Below are 23,591 nucleotides of genomic sequence, written 5' to 3' on the forward strand. Positions count from 1 at the left end.
ATGTATGGTGCTCGGTATCCTGGATGACATCATTCAAGTGTCCGGACTGTTCACCAGATAGTTACGTTATTTAAGGAAACAGGAAATGTTCAGCCACACGTTAAACGTCAACCACGGCCTGCAACAAATGATGATGCCCAAGTAGGTGTTTTAGCTGCTGTCACGGCTAATCCACACATCAGTAGGAGACAAATTGTGCGAGAATCGGGAATCAAAAACGTCGGTGTTGAGAATGTTACATCAACATCAATTGCACCCGTACCATATTTCTATGCACCAGGAATTGCATGGCGACGACTTTGAATGTTGTGTACAGTTCTGCACCAGGAACAAGAGAAAGTACGGGACAATGACAGATTTTTTGCACGTGTTCTCTTTAGCGGCAAAGTGTCATTCACCAATAGCAGTAACGCAAACCGGCATAATATGCGCTATTGGGCAACGGCAAATCCACGTTGACTGTGACAAGTGGAACATAAGCGACATTGATGGGTTAATGTATGGTGCAGCATTATGGGAGAAAGGGTAATTGGCTCCCATTTTATCAATGCCAGTCTAAATGATGCAATGTATGCTGATTTCTTACGTAATGTTCTACCGATGTTACTACAAGATGTTTCACTGCATGACAGAATGGCGATGAACTTCCAACATGATGGATGTCCGGCACATAGCTCGCATATGGTTGAAGTGGAATTGAATAGTATATCCCATGACAGGTGGATTGGTCGTCGAAGCACCATACCATTGCCCGCACCTTCACCAGATCTGAAGTCCCCGGATTTCCTTCTGTGGGGAAAGTTGGAGGATATTTGCTATTGTGATCCACCGAAAACGCCTGACATGTGTCAGCGCATTGTCAATGCATGTATGAACATTATGGAAGGCGAACTACTCACTGTTGAGAGGAATGTCGTGTTGCCAGATGCATTGAGGTTGATGGACATCATTTTGAGCATTTACTGCATTGATGTGGTATTTACAGGTAATCACACTGTAACAGCAGGCATTCTCAGAAATGATAAGTTCATAAAGGTACATGTATCACATTGGAACAACCAAAAAAAAATGTTCAAAGGTACCTACGTTCTGTATTTTAATTTAAAAAACCTACCTGTTACCAACTGTTTGTCCAAAATTGTGAGCCATATATTTGTGACTATTACAGTGCCATCTATCACAAAACGAAAAAAGTGGTCCAACTAAAACATTCATATTTCTTTATGTACTACACAAATATGTAATAAAAAATGGGGGTTCCTATTTTAAAAAATGCAGTTGATATCCGTTTGACCTATGGCAACGCCAACTAGCGGGCCAACCATAGAGCCATCTGGTTTCCCCCTTCAAGCTAGACAAGTTTTGTTCTTTGTAGTTTTTTCATTTGACGCTTATTTCATGAGATATTTGGCCCGGTCACGATCAATGGACCACCCTGTATACATCTGAAAGTGCGACTGACATACTACTTTTCCACATAGTCACTGAACACATTGAGGCACTTATCATAGCAGTGGACAAGCTTTGAAAGACCTTCGTAGTAAAATTCTGACACCTGAGACTTCTGCCAGTGAGTCACACGTGCCTGGAGTTCTGCCTAGGCTAGGCAAGCTTTGGAGTGACAATTTCAGACAACAAAGCTTGTGAAACTCGTGGAAAAGAACGCGAAAGCTCAGTTATTCTGAAGTGATGGTTTCACAAATCGTTTCATCAACTTTAGCAACAAGATCATCAATCACAATTCTCGGGTGTCCACTCTTCTCTTCATCATGAACATTGGTTTGGCCATTTTTAAACCAAAAGCACCATTTCTGGATGGAACGTTCACTCATTACATTGTTTCCATACACTTCACAAAGTTCACAATAAATTTCTATAGGTTTTAGCTTTTTGCCAACAAAAACTGTATCACAGACCACATCTCACAACTGGTGGGATTTTCGATTGCAGTGCACATTTCAAATTCGAATATAAAAAATACCAGATGCGCAGAGATGTTCCCGCTGTCACGGACTGGTGCCAACTGAGCTGCCAAGCATGCACGTACCAAAATATATGCAATCACTGCACATCTAGCGGCATCAGATGGAAACATTTCTTACTTTCTGAATAGCCCTCATACAATGTTTTGCTGCCCTATGATAATTACAGCCCACACTGGACCTCTGTGAGTAGTTGCACTTTAATTATAACTGACTAGTATCTTTCTCTATAGGAACACAAAATTGTGAGCTAACAGTAGTAGAGCTAGGAAGACTTAATATTTGGTAGTAAAATGTCCTACATCTTAAACAAATAACATGCACTACCAATAGGAACAAAAATTCTACTCCTCTTAAAGGAGATTGGGAGAGTGTCATGCCTTTTGATCTCATTGTCGTACAAGGTGAAGAGTTTGTTAATTTAGTTCTGAAATAATCCTAAAATTCTCAGTCATCCTAGAATTCTTCAAGTAATTTTTTACGTTGGGAACACACTTTCCTTCTTTTTTACAGTTGATGTATTCTGTCACAAACGTCCTCATAGTAAGGAAGGTATTGGAAAGAAAATGAATGGCATAAGGTGATACCATTGAATAAGACAATCAAAACAACAAACTGCCAGTTTGATTGTGAACTGAAAGATAGCAAACTGATTCACTTAAAAAGTTTCCAGTTGGCAAGCCATCTGTTGTCGTAGTGGTAGAATATAGGAAACAACCAGTAGTAAATAATAAGGGAACTTCAGTCATGCTTTGTGAATAAATGTTAGCAAAGGAAATAAGTATGTGAAATGAGGGACTAGAAAAATAAAGAATTATGATGATAACTGAGGAAGAAATGTCTGAAACAACTATGAAGTTGAAGTATTGATAAAAAAGAAAATAATCTCAAAATATCTTTACCTATGAAATATCATTCGTTGAATTCAGGTTTTCTAGCACTCTTATTCAGTCACAATCTCTCATAAAGCAGCCATGCCTGATATTTTCCCTACCATTCTTTATGAACTTTTGATGTCCCATTGTAGTCATTCTTACAGGAAAGAAAGAAGGCAAGTGTTTAATGTCCCGTTGAGAACAAGGTCATTAGAGATGGAACTCAGGCTGAGATTATGAAAGGGTGGGGAAACAAATCAGCCACACTCCTCAAGGTAACTATCCTGGCATTTGCCTTAATTCATTTAGGGAAATCACAGAAAACCTAAAGCTGAATGGCCAGATGGTGGTTTGAAATATTATCCTCCTGAATGTGAGTCCACTGTGATAACTTCTGTGCTGCTTTGCCCAGACTTGCATTGGCTCCCACAGCCAGCAATAGTGTGTGTGTGATCTGTTTCTTTGTGAATGTGTGTATGTTGTCTATTTCAGAGGAAGGCTTTCTGGCTGAAAGCTTAAGTGTTTAGTAGTCTTTTTCAGGAGTGCCTTAGGGACCGCTCTCATTCTCTATAAACATAAGTGGTCTAATGGCCAGGCTGAGCTGCAAACTGTGACTGTTTTCTGATGATAATATGGTGTCTGGAAAGATGTCATTGTGCGGTGGCTGTAGGAGGGTGGAAGATGACTTAGACAAAATTTCCAGTTGAGGGGATGATTGACTGTTTGATGTAAATGTTTAAAAATGTAAGTTAACACAGGTGAGTAGGAAAAAGAGTCCCATGATGTTCAAATACAGTGTTAATAGTGTGCTACTTGACATTATCTTATTGATTAAATATGTAGGCATAACACTGCATTGCATGATATGAAATGGAATGGAGATGTAAGGATGGTAGCGGGGAAGATGAATGGTTGACTTCATTTAATTGCGAGAATTTTTGGAAAGTGTAAAGGGTACCACATATAGAAAAAAGTGTGAGCCGTTCTTGAGTATACATTGAGTCTTTGGTATCCCCACCTGGTCAGATTAAAGGAGGTCATTAAAGCAATTCAGAGGCAGGCTGCTAGATTTGTTACTAGCAGGTTCAGTCAACACTCAAGTGTTACAGGGATGCATGTTGAGCTCAAATGGGAGTCTGTGGAGGGAAAGGACATCCTTTTAGAGGAGAACTATTGACAGAATTTAGAGACCAACGTTTGAAGCTGACTGCAATACAAATGTGCTACCAACAATGTACATTTTGCGTAAGGACCATGAAGATAAGATTAGAGAGATTAAAGTCTATATGGAGGCATACAGACAGTTGTTTTTGAGAGTGGAACAGGAAACAAAATGACCAGTAGCGATAGAAGGTAATCTCTACCACACACAGTATGGTGGCCTGCAGAGTATGTGTGTGCATATGTTAGTTTTCTGCTTCTGGAGGAGGACTTTGTTCCAGAGCTGAACTATTTCTAACTTCCTTTTTCATTGTGCTTGCTTTGACTCTACTGTGTGGTTATTTGTGGTGTATCCTTTCTGTATTACTGTTAAATATAATATTTTTGCTCATTCAAATTCAGTCTACTGAAAGTTTGTGTTTATCAAATTATTGTTCCTTGTAAGGTGAACTGAGAGACTTAGAAATAAATTTTCTAGGTAAATTATTAAACAAGGATTTTTAGATACAGACGACCCAAAAGGAAATGTTGAAAGCGTAAAGATACAGAATGTCAGAAAAGGGAAAGTAAAACTGTTAAAACTGAGAGATGCAGAAATAAATTTTGTATGTAAATTATTGAAAAGATTTTTAAATACTGGTGATCCAAAAAAAATTTTGAAGTTCTGAAGATACAGAACATGAGAAAAGGGAAGGTAAAACTATTGTAAGCCTGTGTCATCAACCACACAGTTTAAGCACAAATTATTTACTGAAAAATCACAGAATTTTATAGCTCTTGACTCATTGGGGAGGACGAGGGGTGGGGGGGGGGGGGGGGGGTGGGTGTCACCTTCTGAAGGTGACAATACAGTACACTGGAAGTTTGTTTAATAACTCACATGTTTAGTCTGGAGAACTGGAGAACACTGCTTGTTGGTTCACCTGAAAAAACTCAAATGTGAAACACACTTTTGGTGCATACGTATGCCATCGATTTGTTCACCGAAAACAGAACTGTCAATTGAGTGGTAAATGAAGGTAGTATCGGATTAGGCTATGAGACATATCTGCGTGCTAACAAAACATCAACAGTAAGTAAACAACAAGGTCCAAATCACAGTCCAGAAGAAAACCACATAGCACAGGATTGTTATCAGTAGGTATATCAGAGAACTTGTTCTAAACTTTGGATGGTTGCAACTAATGATATTGTGGAGATCCGTGGGAGACCTTAAATTTGCCACATGAAGGCTGTGGGTCTGATATCAGACCTGGCTCAGACTGGTGGGCCTCCTGTGTTCCGTCGAGGTCCAGATCCATAGGAGTGATGGCCGGCAGATACAGAACCAGAAATTCCTGTGGCCCACCACCTGCGGTGTCGTCCTGGAACTGGTCCCCCACATCTGTTATTGATGGTGCACAATGTTGTGGCAGATTCGAAGGTGGTGTTTGTCACATATGGCTCAAATTGAGCTGATTTCAATGCGGGTAAAGGATGCCTCAAGGTATAGCAATCAGGACCAGCTGCTGGTCTTGCTGGGCAGCAATGGAGAAACATATCCAACCAGAATACATCTGAATGTTTATGCCAAAGTGGGGGTGCCACACCTTAATAATCACAGAAAAAAGTAAATAAAAAATTTGAAATGTTATTCCAAAGCTATGTATTAGAGTGATGATAGTCTGCAGATGAAGAAATATAAGAAACGTGTATTCATCACCACTATAGTCAGTTGCCATATGCAGAATAGGAAATCCTAGAAAAAGATAGACCCTGAAACATAAAGTACATGATGAAACAACAACAGCAGTAGTAATAGTGACAGCTGTATCAATAGTTAGTATAACATACTGTTAATCTTTTTCTTATAATAACAGTAACAGATACATACATAAACATTTTGCAGGTTTGTCGCAAGTGCTGTGAGGAAACAGATAGTGTACAGATAGGCAGCACAGACATGTCAGCAGAAGACACTGCAGGGCAGCTGCACTCCACTGCCGCAGTTAATGATGCCAATAAAGAATTAAGTCAAGATGACCCTGCTCAGCTGACATGTGCAGATGCAAGTGGAGAACAGCTGGAAAATGGTAATAAGGTGAATTTATTAGTTCAGGATTCTCGCAAAAATGTGATTCTCACTTAAATCAAACAATGAAAAATCTGGGATGGAATGAAATAATATTATGAAAAGGAAAGTTTCTACTCACCATATAGCAGAGATGCTGAGTCGCATATAGGCATAACAAGAGGACTGACACTAATAAAGCTTTCAGCCAATAAGGCCTTTGTCAAAAATAGATGACACACACTGGCTGAATGCTTTACTGGCTGAAAACTTTATTTGTGTCAGTCTTTTTGTTATGCCTATCTGCAACTCAGCATCTATATGGTGAGTAGTGACTTTCATTTTCATAATATTGATTCTCACTTAAGTTTTACATTGTTTTGTTGACTCTTTGAATGAAGCTCTGTGTATTAATGATACTTACAGAATGAATGTTTACATTATAAGACAACATTCACCTTCTTCTGTATGTTTTCCTAATTTGTTCACATCAATCGTTCTGTAATAGAAATTTTAATAAAATGCAGACCATCACATTTCAGAATATTACCATGAATTATCTGCTAAAGAATGGAAAAACTGATAAATGCCAATCTTTGGAAAAATCTATTTAAGTTTCAGAGAAACTTAGGAACATGTGAGGCCAATACTGACACCACAAATTGTGCTAGAAGATAGGCTGAAGAAAGACAGGCCTAAATTTATAGAATTTGTAAATTTAGTGAAAGCCTTTCATGACATTGATTGCACTACACTTTTTGAAATTCTGAAGGTAGCAGGAATAAAATACAGGGACTGTACAACTTGTACAGATATCAGACTACAGTTACAAGAGTCATGGGGCATGAAAGGGAAGCAGTGGTTGAGATGAGATGGCAGTTGGATAAGGTTGCAGCATATCCTTGATGTTACTCAATTTGTACATTGGACAAGCAGTAATGGAAACAAAGGAGAAATTTGGAATGGGAATTAAATTTCAGAGAGAAGAAATAAAAACCATAAGGTTTACTGATGACATTGTAAGTCTGCCAAAGACAGAAAAGTATTTGGGAGGACAGTTAAGTGGAATGGATAGTGTCTTGAATAGAGATTATAAGATGAATATCAACCAAAGTAAAACAGGTTTTGAAGTGAATTTGGATTCAATTGGTCAATGATGAAGGAATTATATTAAAAAATTAGAAACTAGAAACAGTAGATGAGTTTTGTTACTTGGGCAGTAAAATATCTGTTTATGGCCGAAATACAGAGGCTATAACACGCAGAATGCTGATAGTGAGAAATGCATTTCTGACAAAGAGGAGTTTGTTAACATATAATATCAATTTAAGTGTCAGGAAGAATTTTCTGTATTTACTGAGTGTAGCTTTAAATGGAAATGGAACACGGATGATAAGCAGTTCAGACAAGAAGAGAAGGAAGCTTTTCGAAATATTGTGCTACAGAAGTATGTTAAATTTTAGTTCCTAAGTTTCTCTGAAACCGAAATAGATTTTCCCAAACTCTTTGCCTTTACAAATGTCTGCTTGTGTCTGTGTATGTGCGGATGGATATGTGTGTGGTAGCGAGTGTATACCTGTCCTTTTTTCCCCCTAAGGTAAGTCTTCCCACTCCCGGGTTTGGAATGACTCCTTACCCTCTCCCTTAAAACCCACATACTTTCGTCTTTCCCTCTCCTTCCCTCTTTCCTGATGAAGCAACCGTTGGTTGTGAAAGCTTGAATTTTGTGTGTATGTTTGTGTTTGTTTGTGTGTCTATCAACCTGCCAGCGCTTTCGTTTGGTAAGTCACATCATCTTTGTTTTTAAATTTTAGTTGGGTAGATAAAATAACAAATGATGAGATGCTGAATTGAATTGGGGGAAAAGGAAATTCATTGCACAACTTTAATGAAAAAAAGAGATTGATTCATGGGGAAAATCTTGGGTGTCAAGGAACTGTCAGTTTGGTAATAGTAAGAAATGGTGCGTGTTTTGTAAACATTGCCGAGGAAGATTGAGTACAGTAACCAAGTTAAGATGGATGTAGGTTGGCAGTAGTTATGCAGGGTGGGCAGAAGAAGTGATGAAGAAATTAATGCCATGTGTACCAGACTTCCCGGCATTATGGATTGCTGTGACACTGCAAACATTGTGTTGTTAACTCACAGGCATCTGTTGAAATAAAGATAGGTCAAAATGACATAATGTTAGTCTGGACGTAATGTCACTTTTCACGAGAGTGCTGGTACAAGTCACACTGGATCTTTTGGCCCAAAATGTTCTACCTGCAATCATCAAGCTGTTCTGCCATGCTGCCATGCCTTAATGACAATGTACTTTCTGTACTACAACAAATATCGGCAATATACTTTCTGTAATGCAACAAATATTATGAGATAACGAATGGCACAGCCATGAGATCCCAATGTCTCTGGCCATTGCAAGCTTTTTCATAGAACACTTTGAGAAGCAAGCTCTGAACTCAGTGAGGTTGTGTCCATCTTGCTTCCTACAGTAAGTTGATGACACCATTTTGATATGGCCTCAAGATGAAAATATGTTGCAGCAGTTCGTTGACAATGTGTACTGTGTCCATCCCAACATTAGATTTACCTTCAAGTTTGAGAGGGATCACTTTGGTACACAGGGCAAAGGTTGTTTCTGATGATGACCACATAGATTCTGAATTTTAGCATTTGAAGCATATGTTGACAGAAAATCATTACAGCAAGGGAGAAATTGCAAAAGCTTTAAAGTGCCACCGGAGACAGATGCCTCATAAATAAGTGGAGGAGGTCAAGCCAGCTGCATTCATTCCATACTATGGAGCAGCTACTAGAAAGATAGGATATGTGCTTAATATTGTTTGCAAGGTCTTTAATATGCAACACGAACAGCTAGGGGCCCAACACACTTCTCTGGGCACATCCGAAATTACTCCCACACATCAGTGACTCTTCATTCAAGATACCTTGCTACCTTGTTGCACCTGCCTCACCAAAAAATTTTACTAATGTCACAATTTTTGCCTGATTCCCTATACCGGTATGATTGTACTTTTGATAATAAGTGTAGATATGGTACAGAGTCAATGCTATTCAGAAATCTGACTGCCTTAGTCCAAAACTTTCAGTACATACGTCATGTGAGAAATATGAGAAAAATGCAAGTTGTGTTTCACATGATCGATGTTTTTGAAATTCATGCTGGTTGCCATGGGAGGAAGTCATTCTGTTTCAGATACCATAAGTGACTTAAGGAAACTTCAGTAAAACTCCACACCAGCCAGGGACATAATATTCTAGTTCAGAGTTAAGTTTAAACTGATTAAGTAAACATTATATTTGGAACAGAAATTGCTTTAGTTTGCTGGAAAAAAAATTAGAAATTGAAAGTAACAAGATTCTTTCATATTTTCTGGCAAAGATTTCATATACAGTTCTACAGCCTCCAATATTTACTTCATACAGGTTGTCAAAATAGAAGTAGCAACAGGTTCAGGTACCAGAAGCACCTCTGTGTGTGTGTGTGTGTGTGTGTGTGTGTGTGTGTGTGTGTGTGTGTGTGTGTGTGTTTGTAAGATAGTAGCTGAAGCCATGTTTGCTGCAACTCAAACATCTATCAGTAAAAGGTCTACTTATGTTCATATATCCTGGCAATCTCAAGCACACATATACTGCCCTCCTAACAGAGGAAGAATGATTCAAAGAAGATAAAACCAAGGAAAAAGGTACCAATTTAACAAACCACATGATATTCATTTTGTCTTGGGGGAATATTGCTGCACAGTTGTAAAATTCAAAATCTGTCATGGACACCCTTCTCAGCATTTAGTCCCCATATTGCAGCGTATGTCTCTGAAAGGAAAGGGAAACGAGAAATACTGTCTCACAAGTGTGGTAAATTTAATTTTGCAGCAGGATGTATATTGTTTGGGAATAACTTGAGATTCTTTGCCCAACGCAGGCGTTTTGGCCTGCATCTTCCAACCATATATATATAAAATAGAAAGAAACATTCCACATGGGAAAAATATATTAAAAACAAAGCTTCGATGACTTACCAAACGGGAAAGCGCTGGTAGATAGACACAGTAAAAAAACACACAAAAACACACACATATATAAATTGTGGCTCATTTATGGTAAAAGGCTATAGGTAACACAAAAATTACAACAACAGAGTGAAGACAGTTAGATGTGGTTATGTTTTCAAGCTAACTGTGCCATTTTTTCCACTGCCGTACCAACATATAAGCCATTGCTGTTACAGTTTATTACCTCTTTGAAAATGTGGTGCACCACAATTTTGATACATTGGTGTAGTCTGTACTGGACTCAGATGAGCTGCTCACTTATCAGGAGCAGACATCAGGCACTGCTTGAGTTCAAATGTGAACCAACTGGAGAAAACAGCAGCATTTTCAGTTACAGCGAGGATACACTGCTCTGTCATGGATCAGGCATGGAATTCCTGAACACCATGAACTCAGGAGGAACTCAGGGTGATCTTGAAGAACTCGGTTACTACTGTTGTGGAATATGGAGGTTTGTAGATGTTCCCAAGATAAAAATTTCACTCCATGGTGTAAAATATTGGTCCAGGTGCTGCCACTAGTCAGGAATCAACTTTTTGCCACCGTAGAACTTGCTATGATAACAGGGGTTAGGACTTATATCCCAATAGTGATGAAGTTTACAGCTGCTCTGTCTCTATATTGGAGTTGTATCCTGCATTGCCTGTAATTTCTAACACACCACCTGGTCATAACAGAATTCATCACAAGATTATTATTATTATTATTATTATTATTATTATTATTATTATTATTATTAAGCTGCACTTCAGATTGAATTCCAAAGAAATCTACCTAGCCTGTTGTGGCTTAATCTGGGAGAGAGAACAATTTCTCAATTTATGAAAAGGTGTTATTGTAATATTGTACCTGAAAGTATTCAATGACCCTACCTGTGGGCAAAAAAGGTTGCAGCAAATGGTGAACCACCATCTCACTTGGGTTCTCAAACCCAGATGTATTCTTAATTTCAGTATGGATTCAGAAGGTATTGTTTACCATAACTGATGACCTAAGCCGGCCGCTGTGGCCGAGTGGTTCTAGGCGCTTCAGTCCAGAACTGCGCTGCTGCTACGGTCGCAGGTTCGAATCCTGCCCCAGGCATGGATGTGTGTGATTACCTACTTAAGTTCTAAGTCTAGGGGACTGATGACTTCAGATGTTAAGTCCCATTGTGCTTAGAGCCATTTGAACCATTGTTTTGATGACCTGACTCTGTTGGAAGTTATACTACATCAGGATTTTCTGTGGAAACAGCACTCAGTAGACATCTTTTTCAATCCTGAAGAGGCCTACAATGTTACTTTGAGGGATGAATGTTCTGGGAGAGACTGATGGTTATGGATTTTGCAGAAATCTTACCTTATTTATATTGTTTTCTCTCCCAATATTATATCAGTTATGTGAGAGTGATTTGAACAGGATAGTGGTTTCCCTCAAGGTGGTAACCAAAGTGAACTATCTTTGTAAGTGCGATTAGTACAGGGTATATACTGCCTAGTACAACTGGAAAATTCTGGAAATTTTTTGATCTGTGAAAACCCCTGGAATTTTTTAAAAATTCTTAGACTTTTTCATTATTTTATTTTTCATCTAAATTTTTATAAGTTTGACTCATAGAACTGATACTGTAACAAAGAATTTTACTTGAGCCCACTACTGCAGCAGAGAAAAATGCCAAAATACAACTTGAATTGCAAAGAAGAAGAGCCATTTACAAGAAGTGCACACACAAGTTTCTGCTGTCTGCTGATAGCAAAATGTGTTGAAGACTAAGAAACACTTCATAACAGCGAACTGCTTTTGATGAGTGTGATACCACAATTGTTTACATTTCTAACATATTGTGGGAAAATATTGCAAATGGTGATGGAAGAAGCATTACTGTTAAAAGTAAATTTTCTTTTACACAAGATGGATTATGTTGTATGTGAGAATGTGTGATGAATTTCTTAGATCATGGAGCATTTGACTCTCTTTCAGAACTTAATGCTTTGAGGAACAGCCACATGGCAAAATTTTGGGCCCAGAAAACCAGCCGTTTATGCCGTTATTTAAAAATATACTGGCATACTTATCTTTGATATTTTGTAACAGGTAACACATGCTAAAAAAAGACCAAGCTTGAAAGTTAATTTTTCACATGTATTCAGCACGTTAACCCACAAAATGTTCAATGCACAACAGTGAAATTTGTAATCTTGCTTGTCAGAAATATTCACCTGCTGCAGTTGAAGCTTGCTCTTATGATACTGCCTAACCCCACCATCAGGAAAAAAAGGAAAGAAAGCAAAAAGATTTTGATGAGTTTAGCTTATCTCGTAATTATGTTGTGTGTACATTAACTCAAACCATTAATTTTTCCTATTTGTATGACCACAGTACATAACAGCAATGTTGCTATCAGCTTACTACATCATGTAGGCTGACTACATCAGTGAAGGGGGAGGCGTGTTTATAGCGATAAGAAGTGCAATAGTATCAAAGGAAATTGACGGAGATCCGAAATGTGAAATAATTTGGGTGAAGGTCACTGTTAAAGCAGGCTCAGACATGGTAATTAGATGTCTCTATAGGCCCCCTGGCTCAGCAATTGTTGTGGCTGAACACCTGGAAAATATTTCGAGTAGATTTCCCCACCATGTTATAGTTCTGGGTGGAGATTTTAATTTGCCTGATATAGACTGGGAGACTCAAACATTCATAACGGGTGGCAGGGACAAAGACTCCAGTGAAATTTTTTTTAAGTGCTTTATCTGAAAACTACCTTGAGCAGTTAAACAGAGAACCGACTCATGGCGATAACATATTAGACCTTCTGGTGATAAACAGCCCCAAACTATTTGAAACAGTTAATGCAGAACAGGGAATCAGCGATCATAAAGCGGTTACTGCATCGATGATTTCAGCCATAAATAGAAATATTAAAAAAGGTAGGAAGATTTTTCTGTTTAGTAAAAGTGACAAAAAGCAGATTACAGAGTACCTGACGGCTCAACACAAAAGTTTTGTCTCAAGTACAGATAGTGTTGAGGATCAGTGGACAAAGTTCAAAACCATTGTACAATATGCGTTAGATGAGTATGTGCCAAGCAAGATCGTAAGAGATGGAAAAGAGCTACCGTGGTACAAAACCGAGTTAGAAAACTGCCGCGGAAGCAAAGGGAACTTCACAGCAAACATAAACATAGCCAAAGCTTTGCAGACAAACAAAAATTACGTGAAGCGAAATGTAGTGTGAGGAGGGCTATGCGAGAGGTGTTCAATGAATTCGAAAGTAAAGTTCTATGTACTGACTTGGCAGAAGATCCTAAGAAATTTTGGTCTTATGTCAAAGCGGTAGGTGGATCAAAACAAAATGTCCAGACACTTTGTGACCAAAATGGTACTGAAATGGAGGATGACAGACCAAAGGCCGAAATACTAAATGTCTTTTTCCAAAGCTGTTTCACAGAGGAAGACTGCACTGTAGTTCCTTCTCTAGATTGTCGCACAGATGACAAAATGGTAGATATCAAAATAGATGACAGAGGGGTAGAGAAACAATTAAAATCGCTCAAAAGAGGAAAGGCCGCTGGACCTGGTGGGATACCAGTTCGATTTTACACAGAGTACGCGAAGGAAATTGCCCCCCTTCTTGCAGTGGTGTACTGTAGGTCTCTAGAAGAGCGTAGTGTTCCAAAAGATTGGAAAAGGGCACAGGTCATCCCTGGTTTCAAGGAGGGACGTCGAACAGATGTGCAGAACTATAGACCTATATCCCTAACATTGATCAGTTGTAGAATTTTGGTACACATATTATGTTAGAGTATAATGACTTTTCTGGAGACTAGAAATCTACTCTGTAGGAATCAGCATGGGTTTCGAAAAAGACGGTCATGTGAAACCCAGCTCACGCTATTCGTCCACGAGACTCAGGGGGCCATAGATACGGGTTCACAGGGAGATGCCGTGTTTCTTGACTTACGCAAGGTGTTCGATACAGTTCCCCACAATCGTTTAATGAACAAAGTAAGAGCATATGGACTATCAGATCAATTGTGTGATTTGATCGAAGAGTTCCTAGATAACAGAACGCAGCATGTCATTCTCAATGGAAAGAAGTCTTCCGAAGTAAGAGTGATTTCAGATGTGCCGCAGGGGAGTGTCATCGGACCGTTGCTATTCACAATATACATAAATGACCTTGTGGATGACATCGGAAGTTCACTGAGGCTTTTTGCAGATGATGCTGTGGTGTATCAAGAGGTTGTAACAATGGAAAATTGTACTGAAATGCAGGAGGATCTGCAGCGAATTGACGTATGGTGCAGGGAATGGCAATTCAATCTCAATGTAGAAAAGTGTAATGTGCTGCGAGAACATAGAAAGATAGATGCCTTATCATTTAGCTACAAAACAGCAGGTCAGCAACTGGAAGCAGTTAATTCCATAAATTATCTGGGAGTACACATTAGGAGTGATTTAAAATGGAATGATCATATAAAGTTGATCATCGGTAAAGCAGATGCCAGACTGAGATTCATTCAAAGAATCCTAAGGAAATGCAATCTGAAAACAAAGGAAGTAGGTTACAGTACACTTGTTCGCCCACTGCTTGAATACTGCTCAGCAGTGTGGGATCTGTACCAGATAGGGTTGATAGAAGAGATAGAGAAGATCCAACGGAGAGCAGCGCGCTTCGTATAGGATCATTTAGTAATCGTGAAAGCGTTACAGAGATGATAGATAAACTCCAGTGGAACACTCTGCAGGAGAGACGCTCAGTAGCTAGGTACGGGCTTTTGTTAAAGTTTCGAGAACATACCTTCACCGAAGAGTCAAGCAGTATATTGCTCCCTCCCACATATATCTCGCAAAGAGACTATGAGGATAAAATCAGAGAGATTAGAGCCCACACAGAAGCATACCGACAATCCTTCTTTCCACGAACAATATGAGACTGGAACAGAAGGGACAACCGATAGTGGTACTCAGGGTACCCTCCGCCACACACTGTCAGGTGGCTTGTGGAGTATGGATGTAGATGTAGATGTAGATGTAGATGTATCCTATGCCCTGAATATCTCCTATGTTGGGCTGATGAGATCATGTGACATGAATGAACTATGATTGGCAGACAAGAGCACATCACCCAGCTGAATCTCGATTTCAGTGTTTTGGAAGCTACCATGCTTTATTTGGCGAAATTCTTATTTATACTTTCATAACTTGAAAATATGCTATGTACATGTTGCCCATGAAAGATTTTTCCAAAATGAATTGTTTATTTTGCTGGGTTTTGTTTCCTAAAGTCCCAGGAATGTCTCAGGTGGTTTATGAAACCTCTGAGGGAAAGTATATTGTCCCCTTACATGGGAAAAGTGTATTTTCATCCAGGGTATGGTGTGTTTTCTCCCAGTAAAGAGTGTATTTTTCCCTCCATGTCCTCCCCTGCAATAGCAATCAGACACACGGACTGAGATTAAGACACTCACTTCTTTGGGAATGTCGATTTTTATCAGTCTCATTGCATTTATAACCTGTCAGTTGCACAAAAGAAGGCTACCATTCCAACTGTCGAATGTTCAGTGACATTTAACAGGTGTCATATTTATTCGAGACTATCCATTGTTGTACTTACAGGACCTGACTGAAAGTTCTCTGAAATCATTGAATATCTACCTTGCCTTAACCACAGGCCATCATAAGAGTTGCATTGGGATTCTAGCCCGTGAAGAAGATAGAATGGACTTGTGTATTGAACTACCCAAGCTCGTCTGGCTCCCTGTTGTACAAACCTAATACAGGACGAAGTCCATTTCGCACCATTAAGGACTCCCTTCTTCAACTGCAAAGTATGGGGAGATGATGTTATTTTGCTGGATTCCAGAGGATTTATGAGCTCAGCGAAATTAACTGACTGGTGCAAAGTCGATGTGAGTCCATATGTGCTGTGATGTAACTATTTGGGCATTTGGAGGAGGAAGTTTGTGAGACCTCTCAGTCCTGTTCATTTTGTACTGGACATCACTGAAAGATTTTACAAAATGTTTTAAAATTACTGAAGAGTCAAAGCAACTATAATGTGATTTAAGAACAGTCAACATACAGCTATATTCACACAGACCTTACAGACCATCTAAGTTATAAAATGCCTTTAATTACAGATGTAGAGATGCAGTTTACTGCCACTATGTCATGCTCTCCACCCTGGTCTACCTCCAGGAGTGTGAACAGCTGGTGTAACATGCCACTACAGTAACATTTATACATTGAAGTGTTCACTGAAAGGACTTTTGGCATTGTTCTGGAGGAAGTGTCATTGAAGAGAACATTCACTTTACTAAAATATAACTTTTTGATTAGTTGATTGTCTTGAAGTTGGCCTCATTTTCTTCTTTTCAGGTCTGCAGGTTTGGTTGTACAAATAAACATACTATTTGTAGGTTTTTTGAGTTGATAGTGTGTTAAACATCAAATAAAACAGTTTCTTCATTGCATCTTCTGTATTCATAACTTCAAAGACAACTGGTTCATAAGATATGTACTACAAAAGGTTCCATAAGACTCTTCTTTACGCAATTAAACATTGCTACTTCATACAACTGTCTTCCCAACACTCCACCATACAAGCACTCTTCCTGTCAAGTACAAAAAGAACAAGGGCAAAGATAATCTTTGAGGCAATGAGGTTTACATGATTTATGTTATTAAAGACTTGTATCAGTCAAGTGATATATAATTTAGTAAAACAACTTTTTGTATTAAATAAAGAATTTTGTTTAACGTAGTTTTATATGAACTTTTCTACTTACAAGTGAAATTGTTGATACTGATTGGAATTGAAGGGTTCAGGTTGTCTCTAAAGCTTGATTGTGTCACATTGGACAGGTCTGTCAAGGATGGCTGTATGTGGAGCTGCATCTCTGCCTTCTTTCAGCTCCTGCACTCTTTCCTGTTTCCACATGTGTCATGGGAGAACTACTACTTACAGAAGGCTGATGTCATTGACTTAGAACTTCACCAACCTTCCATTTGAGTATTTGACTTGGTGGAAATTGTGCAAGAGCATGGGAAACCTCTGCTCCAGTACTTCCATAAGCCTTCTGCTGTTTACTAGCAGATTCTGAATTCTCTCATCAAGTTCACTATGACTGATGGCTTGAATTCTATTGCCAGTCTCACAAATCTCTCCTGCTCAAAGAAGTGGGCTGGCAAGAGCACTTCATCTTCATTTTAGGCAGTTAGTCTCGAGGCGGTTTAAGTATTTGTAAACAACGTCTGCAGCCATCCTCCATTCATCCTGGAGCATCTGAGCACTTTTCATAGAGACCGTTTGGTTGAATTAACCATTCTCTACCACTAACTGTGATGATCCCCTTACCTGCTGTTTTTATTGTTCTTCATTTTACAGGTCTTGAAGTCTCAGATTCTGAGATGCTGAAAACATATTCCAGAAGTTAATAGTATGAAGGATAGTGACAGATGATGTAGAGAAAACAAGAAATGATTTTAGAAAATGATTCCTTCCACTTTCTTTGCACTATAGTGCTGTTGATGGCCAGCTACAATTTTACAACTCACAAATTAAACAAATAAAGAGAAGTATATCTTTTCTTTTCCAAAAACATACAGTCGAAGAATCACCCAATTTTTAATTAAAAGTCACTGTAATTGTTGAATCTTGTAATGGCATACTGTACAGTGACAGAAGTATGAGAGTAATGGTGCATGCAAAGTAACTTACAGCACAATGAACAATAATAATAACATGGTCCAGTAAATAAGAGTCAGTAGATCATCAGCACTTTTATGTTGCACATTTACTAGCTCACCCAAGATCTTTAGCTACAAAGATATCACTGAGTTCCCCATTCTTCACAAACATTTACTGCATGTATTATTTTTCAGAGGAGGATTTCACTTTAACTGACACGGAGATCAGATATTCTATCAAACCAACATAATGATGATACCCATTTGTTTTCTGATCCCAGATATTCACATAAAGCAACATGTATACGTTTACATCCAAGTGCGGACTGACAATTTTGGGAGAGTGGTGACTGTTTATTGACAGGCCTAAGAACACAATGTGATGTATGAAATTACTTAATGTTTTGAAATTTTAAGACTTTACTATTGTTTGGTTTATGACAAATGTTTCAGGTTAGTAATTCATGAAAGTATACATAACAACAGTATTCATTTGTCATCTGAAATCCCCCATTTATGAGTAAGGCATTGATCTTTAAATAATTATTTTATGATTGTAAATTATTCAAAATCTTAATTACTGACTGAATTAATTAGTGAGAGGTGTCGTCTGATTCATAAAAAATACAGAAATTATATTACATAGCCAAAGTTATGACTCTAGCAGCCACTAAAGTTGAATAGGCAACTGAAAATTTGATAGTCTGAACTGTGAATGTTATTTGGTAATTTGGTTAATTTCAGATAATTGCAAATATGTTCTCGGAAAGCTGGAAATGTCTGATTTTGATTGATTGCTAACAATAGCTTAGCTGCTTATTAGCACTAATTGTTTTACCATTATGTCATTGTAACTTCAGTTAGCTATAACTTTCAATCACACAAGTTAGTAAAACCAGTTGCATAATTGTAATCAGGAATATTTAAAAGAAGTGTTGCACAGTGAAAAAATATCCATTTGGGTTTGGTCATGTTCATTGATTCAGTTTAGTTTGGCATTGCTCATTACTATTTCACTTGCACTCAGTTCCGTGCGTCACTATGTTCTGTTGAAGGATTACCTCTTTCTGATGATTCTGGTTTGTATGTAATTCTGGTCACCACATAGAATTTTGTGGGCCAGCTATGCCGTACCACACCCGTACAGGCTTTTCCAAAGTGTATTCTCTGCTGCAGGAAATTACTAAAGCTTTCCAACTAATGACCAAATTATCAACTGATGGCTGAACACATATTTTCACTTTCAACCATCTGTTTCCAGATGTTCTGCATTTAGAGTTCAGTTCATTAACATGGTGCTAGTACATTCTTTCTCTAAGAGAACTCTAACAAGGGTGCACTCGATTGCACAGTAATACAAAAGCTTTCTTACATTCCATTAAAAACCATCATTTGCTTTTCTTCTATGAGATTCCATAATGATGTCATAATCCCATTTATTCTGTGCGTGTTGTCTAGGTCTAGGGACCGCATCCCAGATGACCAGTAAGTAGTTAGCATTTTCGTGGCTTCCACACACTATAGCTACGTCTTTCCTAGTGCCCTCTCTCTGTCGGAGCAGGTATGGTATTTACAGTAGGTCTGTCAATATTTACCCCCCTACTTCACTTAACATTACGAACATCTTTAACTGATGTGATAAGTTTTCTAATTGCATAAATAAAAATGTAACATTTTCCTGCACATTGTCACTAAATGGTGTGTGGAATGCTGCAGCTGCCAATAAATCTTTGTAGTGCTAACAACAATTGATCCATTGCAGGGTTGTGAGCAGCTCTAGATGAATGGCTCTAGTCCCAGCATAGATGAACTGTAGAGTATTGCATTTAGTTGTGGCACTTCCTATTTTGGCACACAATGGTCCTACACATTAATGCCAGTGACATGGGTCTGTGCAGTGTTACCTATTCGGTCGATAGAATAGCATCGAGCTGCTGCCATTTCTTCCACTGTAAATTCACCACACAAATTCACTTGGTCAGTAAGTTTCCTTTTCAGTTGGAGAATGTTGGCAGTGACTGACAGCAGCTAGCAGTAGGAACAAAACCTTTCAGTGTACATCGGTAGCTAGGTTGCCTCTATAAGGAGAGCCTGTGGATCTGGGTGTGAGTTTTAGGTTTTTGGCAAAGATACAGGCGCAATACACTTGTGATATTCTTTTGGCCAGCAACAGGGCCAACATATCTCCACTGCATATAAGGTTTTAGGGATTTTCCTTCTTGACAGAGGATTCACAGGATTGTTTTTACCTGGAAAGTGTCTCCACTGGAATGGCAATGTGTACTCGGAAATTTCTATAACCCTGTTGCATACAAAAGTTCTTGAAGTGTTGGAGTTGTTCCTTAATCAGTTGAGTGTAAACATAGAATCAGTCCAAAGAGTTGCTCCACTTATGTCTGTGTTGGTACCCTTGCAATAATAATGTGGAAGTATCATCCCCACTAACAGTGCCAGGCTGTCAGCAGTTCTAGTCATGGCAGCACAATCCTCCTTTCAGTTATTAGCCTGACAAGAGACTCACTACTTACAGTTCACCTTAAATACATGATTCCACCATACATGCACTTTGAAGCAAACACAGAGAACATGGGTGCAAATATGTTCCTCCTGAGAAGTATGTAAATATGTGATTGACTTGGAAGGGTTGACATCCGAGTGTGCCGTCCAGCAGTGAGATGCTGAGGCAAGTATCTTCAATCAAATTCTTCCTGTTACCGATACTGGCGTTACAACACACAGAGGGTCATAATGTTACATGTTGGTCTTAAAGGCAGAAAGCAAAAAATGAGGGACAACAGTTATGCAGAAATCATATTTGTAACTCAGTGAGGTGCTAAACACAAATGCAGTCTGATTCAAAGCGCAGTTCAAAGTGTCCTGGTCTGTAAACAAGTCTGTAATGTTGGAATCACCAGCAGAGAGAGTTTTTTCACTCAGATGTTGGTCACAATACTGAAGGAGCTAATTGTAGCTTGTAGCAGCCTCTTACCCACTTAGGTAGAAGCACGCCTGCACCGCTGGAGAGTGACGTGTCTGTATAGCGGTTATCAGTTGCCAGCTGCAGCTGCCGTGTGGTTGCCTCTGACGGGAGGTACTAGTAATGTCTGGTGCCACCCTGAGAATTACAAATTGACAGGCCAGCATGCCGTCTGTGGTGAACAGCACTACAGTCCTGCCCCCACACCACCTCCTCATTATCATAGTGTACTGGCTTCGCTGGTAATGATGACAGAGAGGTGTCAATGCAGGTCCCACTGAGAAGGTAGGAGCTGGAACTGTGACCAATGACAAGCTCCTGCTTGTACCCCAACTTGCACGTTGCAAATGATCGGGAACACCGGATGAGAAACCAGTCATAGGGTGCACATCTGTGCCCAAGGATGGAGCATCTTCTGGAACTGGTTATGACACAGTGGTGACTAGTGTGTCATCAGAGGCATACAGAAAAGTGGCAGGATGTAGAGGACTGCTAGAATGGTCCCGTAAGTACTCGGCCTGACCGAGTGATGGCAGTTGTTAAAAAGTATCTCTGGATTAGAAAGTATATGACCTATGAAGCATGTGTTTCAAGTTTGAATATGCCACATTGCTTAGCATTTGTTTGGCAGCCATTAATAGTGAATGTTGTGCGTGAACTTATGAAAATGGAGAAAACTTGTCATCGTTACGTGATACAATTTTTTTAAGGCCTCAGTGCAACCAATATTAAAACTGAGGTAGATTCTACTCTGGGAGAGTCTTCTCCTTTGTTGACAACAGTAAAATATTGGGTAGCCGTAAGAGCTGCCAAGACGAGCATCACAGTGGTTGTCCAAATGAGGTGATGACTCCATAAATGATGAAGAAAATCCGTAAAGTGGTACTGGATGATCGTCAATTGAAAGTGTGCGAGCTAGCAGACATAGTAGGCATTTCAAAAAGCGCAGTACATCGTATATTATCTGAAAATATGGACATGAGAAAACTGTATGCAAGGTTTGTCAGTCTTGTGAAGATGTTTCAGTTGAGTCTTGAGCGAAGTTTTGCAGCAACGAAGCTGATATTTTGCGCTGTTTCATAACCGTGGATGAAACATGGGTCCACCACTTACAGATCACCTTACATATAAGATTCCACCATACATGCACTTTGAAGCAAACACAGAGAACATGGGTGCAAATACGTTCCTCCTGAGAAGTATGTAAATATGTGATCGGCTTGGAAGGGTTGGCATCCGAGTGTGCCATGATGTGTCCTGAGACAAAAGAACAATCAAAACAATGGATGCAAATTGGAGAACTGACTGCAAAGAAGGCAAAGACCGTTTCATCTGCAGGCTAGGTCATGGGATCAGTTTTTTATGATGCGTGTGGGATAATTTTCATTGACTACCTTGAAAAATGAAAAACTATCAACAGTGAGTATTATGGAAGCTTATTGCAACATTCGGGCAAGAAATCAAGCAAAAATGGTCACATTTAGCCAAGAAGAAAGTGTTGTTTCTTCAGGACAATGCACCAGGCACAAGTTCGTTATTGCAATGGCCAAAATTAGTGAATTAAAGTGTGAATTGCTACCTCATGTACCCTATTCGCCAAATGTATTTTTTATTATTTTCTGTTCTCAAACTTGAAAAAATGGCTCAGCGATCGAAGATTTTCAACAAATGAAGACGTGATGTTGGCAGTTAATGGGTATTTTGAGGAGTTGGACAGTTCTCATTATAGAAAGGGTGTTGAACTTATTTAACATTGCTGGGAAAACTGTATAGAGCTGAAAGGAGATTATACATTTTTTTCAAAAATTTTTGTTTTTTCTTTATTGGGTTGGGTACTTATGGGACCACCCTCGTATATCCCTGCAGCAGAGGTTGCTGTTTCCATGATTACATCAGTGGCACTGTGTCGATACCCGCGGGATCCCCATCCAGTGCTGGCAGTGCAGGACCCGAGGGAGGTGAAGGCAAACCCTGTACAAGATCAAAAGAACAGACAAGAATTGAATGATAATGCCCATTCCCAGTGAGTTTCTGCCAAAGATTCTAAAAAAGACATGATTATTGACATTAAATTTAGTGTGCTGCAGAGGAAGGGCCATGTTGGACTTCACTCACCTCTCCTGGCCGAACCATTCTGCTGTTACTTCTTTGCCACTGACAACGTGAGACTCACTGCACCATTTACTGACCTCTCATAATCCAGAACTCAGTTCCACATTACATGGGGGTGTCCAGTTACTTTTCATCAGATAATGTGTGTGCAATTGAGTTTATTTGTGCAGTTTACCTATTTCATTGTTAGACTCTTAATCAATGATACTGTTTTGTGCTTGGCTTCATTCAGTAGTTTTATGTACATGCTTCTTTGATTTTCAGATGAATTATATACAGAGTAATTATTGTTGTCATATTTCATACCTTGTGTTGAAGGAAAAGTAACTTCCTGCATTTTTCTTCTCTTTTTTAGGTAAAGAATTAGTTAGTAATCAGCCTACAGAAGATGAGGTCAGCAGTGGGCTTGAGGAGCTCTTTCACCACACCTCACTGTCATAAAAACAATATTAAGAAGAGCGGCAGGAACTGCGATAAATTAATGTAGCATAAGTTTTTCTGTGTACAGGATGTAGCAGGAACAGTGTCCTAATTTCAACATTTTAATTATTAGTATGCATTGTTCAGAGAACCCTTCATATGATTTTATTAGGCATGTCACTTTTAATAAATTATGTTCTTTAGATGTCCACCATTGTTGGAGATACAGTTTTTGGCAGAAACAGATATACCCTTGCAAAG

General features: G+C 39.0%; 1 protein-coding gene across 1 annotated transcript in view; it reads left to right on the plus strand.

Annotated features, from left to right (window-relative positions):
- Positions 1-23,351, plus strand: part of LOC124717202 — a 154,704-nt gene extending 131,353 nt beyond the window's left edge. The window contains exons 8-9 of the mRNA XM_047243981.1: positions 5,907-6,090; positions 23,266-23,351. Coding sequence (XP_047099937.1) covers positions 5,907-6,090; positions 23,266-23,351 — 270 coding nt within the window. The remainder of the gene's footprint in view (positions 1-5,906; positions 6,091-23,265) is intronic.
- The last annotated feature ends 240 nt before the right edge of the window (positions 23,352-23,591 follow it).

Source organism: Schistocerca piceifrons, chromosome 9 (assembly GCF_021461385.2).
Source record: "Schistocerca piceifrons isolate TAMUIC-IGC-003096 chromosome 9, iqSchPice1.1, whole genome shotgun sequence".
In the NCBI taxonomy this organism is placed as follows: Eukaryota; Metazoa; Arthropoda; class Insecta; order Orthoptera; family Acrididae; genus Schistocerca; species Schistocerca piceifrons.